General features: G+C 43.0%; 1 protein-coding gene across 6 annotated transcripts in view; it reads left to right on the forward strand.

Moving 5' to 3' along the window:
• The first annotated feature begins 3672 nt into the window (after nucleotides 1–3672).
• The window catches only part of CNOT2 (CCR4-NOT transcription complex subunit 2), a 119116-nt gene continuing 118950 nt past the window's right edge, over nucleotides 3673–3838 (forward strand). For 5 of the 6 annotated variants that reach the window (XM_006146175.3, XM_027770922.1, XM_027770919.1 and 2 more), the window contains exon 1: nucleotides 3673–3748. Coding sequence is in view for 3 of the 6 variants with exons in the window: in XM_027770919.1 (XP_027626720.1) it covers nucleotides 3744–3748 (5 nt within the window). In the remaining 3 variants the exon portion in view is untranslated. The remainder of the gene's footprint in view (nucleotides 3749–3838) is intronic. The other variant, XM_006146177.3, reaches the window with a different exon arrangement.

A 3838-nucleotide genomic window follows, 5' to 3' on the forward strand; every position in this document is an offset into this window, starting at 1 on the left:
AAAGGTTGATGGTATTGGCTAATGAATTGGGTGTGGACTGTGAGGAACCAAAGAAGATTCCTGCCTGAGTAAATAGGAGAATGCTAGTATTATTGTGGTTGTCAGAAGTCATGACACATTATTTTCTAAGCAAATATTTATGGTAATCAGGAAGAGTTTAGAGGATGGAGATGGGAGATTCAAATATCCTGTTCTAGACAGTTTAAATGAGATGCTTGCCCTTTTACTCTTTTGCCATGGCAAAATTTTCAGTAATGTCCACAACTTTTTAAAAATTGGAGGCCCTTGCTCTTCTATAAGTTGTAAATACACAATTTAATTCATCCATGAATATTTTTTAAAAATATTGTAATTTTATTTATTTAGTTATTATTATTTTTAAAATTTATAATAGAGCACATGAGCTCACCAGAGAAAGAGAAGAAGTGAGAAAACAAGCCATGTCTGGGACTTGAACTGCTGTCAGCCATGTGGGAGTCCAGCCTTTAACCACCACACCACCTGCTGACCCAATGCTTTTTTTTCAGTTAAAATCAGTAATTTTTCTGTAAGGTACAAAAGAACACATATATGGAAATCACACACACAAAAAAAACCACTCATTACAATGGACTGTTTTCAAGTAAAAATAAGAAAATATATCAAAATGAATAACAAAAGACAAACCATCAAATGGGCAAATGTGAACAATATTAAAAATAAAGATAAATTTTTTTATGCAACAGCACAATTTTTAAAATGTTATTTATTCTGTGCTTACTAGAAAGCTGTAGGTAGAAACCCTGAACAAATGCTAGCTCATTCAATACCTAGACAGTAATACCCCTAATAAAGGTATTAGACAAATTTTACAAGTCTATCATAGATCTGGAATAAATAACAGGACATTTAAAAACTTACTCTTCAGTAAAGATTTAAAGAAAGTGGGGCCAACCCAGTAGCACAGTGGTTAAGGGAGCCAGATCCCACATGGTCAACCACTGTTTGAATCATGGCCCAGGAGAATTAAAAAACACACTGGGTATGGGTGCCTGCATGTCTAAAATCCCAAAGAGGGATTGCAACATGACCATGACCCATTCAGGGATGATTTATTCTTCTCTCTCTCAGGAAAGTGGACATGCTCTCAAGAGACAGACCCACACATAGAAGACTTAAAGTGGTCATCCTGAACAAAGGGTCCTTCAAGAAAGTAACAGTAATGTATTTTTTCCTAACACTCCTATTCCATGTATTATGAAAATATTTGTTCTAACCCTTCTAGTAAAATAGCCAAGGTAATAAAATTCTCAAACCAAGTATGTCCCCTTTGGAAGTGGGTTTTCTAATTTTATCCATGGTTTAACTATACAATGTGTTTTTTTGAGTAAATTCAGGGATGGTAAGAATAAGGTCCATTTTTTGGCCTTAACAAAGTTCTATGGGGGGGGGGACCGGCAGTTAGCATAATGGCTATGTTGCTGGACTCCCACGTAGTCGACCGCGGTTCGAGTCCTGGACCCAGTGGCTTAAAACTCACGCTGGGTGTGTGTGCGTGCGTGCCCAAGATCTTGAGAGGAGAATGGAGGAGAAGAGACTGCAGTGTGGGCATCCCCCGTAGGGGATGACTTCTCGCTTTCTGTCTCTTTGTCTCTCTCTGTCTATCTGGCGAGCACTTGCACCCTATAGCAAAAACCTCTCAAAAAAATAAATAAAATAAAAAACCAAAGTTCTATGGGTATTTAAGTCAAACTGAGAGATTAGAATAATATGTAATATTTGATGTAACTATACACATATAAGCGTATTCCATTTTACGGTTCTGAATTATAAACAGCTGATTAAGGTGCTCAGTAATATATATATGTCTGTGAGTAGACATAAATAAATATTAAACATACATAAAAATATACCCAGTTTTATATCACATCAAAATATGGTAGTTAAGGGATCAGCAGTTAGCATAATGTCTATGTCGCTGAACTCCCATGCAGCCAAATGTGGTTGGAGTTCCGGACCCTGTGGCTTAAGCTTACGCGGGACCTATGTATGTGCCTGGGTCCCCAAGATCCCAAGAGGAGAATGGAGGATAAGGGATTGCGGCATGGCCATCCCACCTGGGGGGGTGATTTCTCACTTTCCGTCTCTCTATCTCTCTCAGTCTTTCTGGTGAGCATGCATAGCAAAAACCTTGACCCCATCCCCACCCCCACCCCCAAAAAAAGTAGTTAACATGAAAGGAAGAAAAAGCAGAAGTAGAAGGAAGGAATTGGGGGAAGGCAAGGAAGGGCAAAAAGAAATGTGTTGTTGCTCTTTGAATTTTCCTGATGTACACACAGGAAAGCAGAATGTTTAATGACATGAATAACCAGACAAAACACTTTCTACTACTTACACCACCACCATTTGAAATCTGAATAAATTCACACAGTATCTGCTAACATAGCAAAGTACTTTACATTAAAAACATAACAAAGTTACCTTTTATTTTATGGTATACTTATTTTTCTTGTTATTTCTTGCCTTTGCCCTTCAATGATAAATTTGAATTGGATTATGGTAAGTATTACTGAAAGGAAAAGGGGTTTTTATGGAAGAAACCAAGTAGAAATCTTATTTACTTAAAACTGTGCTTTGCATTAACAAATTCTATCATTCAAATAGAAAGGAATAATAATGTTCACTTATGAAATTACAAAATTTTAGTAACACACATGATGAGGCTAGGTTTTAAAGTCCAAAATGTTGAGTAATTACGAAAAAAATGAAAAATTTATGAACTTAAAATGAAAGAGAGATTACTGCAAGTAAAACAAGTATAATTTCAATTTCAGTGTCAACTATTTTTCTACCTGGAAGCAGAGCCTTCCCTCGAAGTTTCCACCAAAACCACTGTAATTTCTCACAGTCTTGCTGATGGCCCAGTTGGTCACTCAAGCTTAAGGCAGAGTGAGGAGTGGGAGTTAGAGACAGTGCTACTAACCTGAGTTGCAGCGAATTCACACAACAGTGATTTAAAGACCTGCTCCCTATTATTTCCTGACACTGGTTTTACAGGGGAAAAAAAAAAGAAAAGAAAAGGTTCAGCTGGGTGAGTAGAAAGCACCACTGGTTTCGGCAGAGGGGGACTCACTTCTCGGGAGGTGCCGGTGACGTGCTGCGGATCCCTGATGTGCGCGCACCGGCAGCGGAGACCGCAGGGGCTAAGGAAGGAAAAGTGGACAGCAGTCAGATCTGCTCCAGGTGGTGGGAGTGAGGAGGCCGACGTGCGGGGGAGGGCAGTCCCAATCAAACACAAACACAAACCCGCTCGTCGTCCCCGAGGAGGGTGGACCCAAGCCACCTTACTACTCCCCGCCCCCGGACCCCGCGGCCTCCCTGGGACCCGGGCCCGGGCTCTGAGCGAAGCGACCCGGCCTCAGGGAAAAGGCAGAGCCGTAGAGGCCCAGCTCGCTGGAACGGCTAAGGAGCGACGAGCGTCCCCGGGAGCCGGTAGGAGACACAGTGCAGCCGCCGAGAGGGCGGGCCGAGAGGGCGGTGGAGACGGAAGCGCCTCTCGCTCAGTCCTCTCCCAGCGCGCGGGAAGCTGTCTACCCACCCCCTACTCCGTCCGTTCAGCGATCACCGTTCCCACCTTCCGCCGTCGCCTTGAGGGAAGCCGGAGCGACGGGGGTCACGGCGGGGGTCAGAGGGTAAAGGTCTTGCTCCCAGCAGCCTCCGCGGTGGATACGTCGCCATCTTGGATCCGCGGGACAAGAAAATTCATGCGGTGAGTTTTTGGCAAATTTTCGGAAGTCTGGCGGCGGGGCGCGCGGCGGGGGCGGCGGATTCGGGGCCCCCGCAAGGCGGGGGAATGCCT

Source organism: Tupaia chinensis, unplaced genomic scaffold, assembly GCF_000334495.1.
Source record: "Tupaia chinensis unplaced genomic scaffold, TupChi_1.0 Scaffold000168_1, whole genome shotgun sequence".
Taxonomy (NCBI): Eukaryota; Metazoa; Chordata; class Mammalia; order Scandentia; family Tupaiidae; genus Tupaia; species Tupaia belangeri.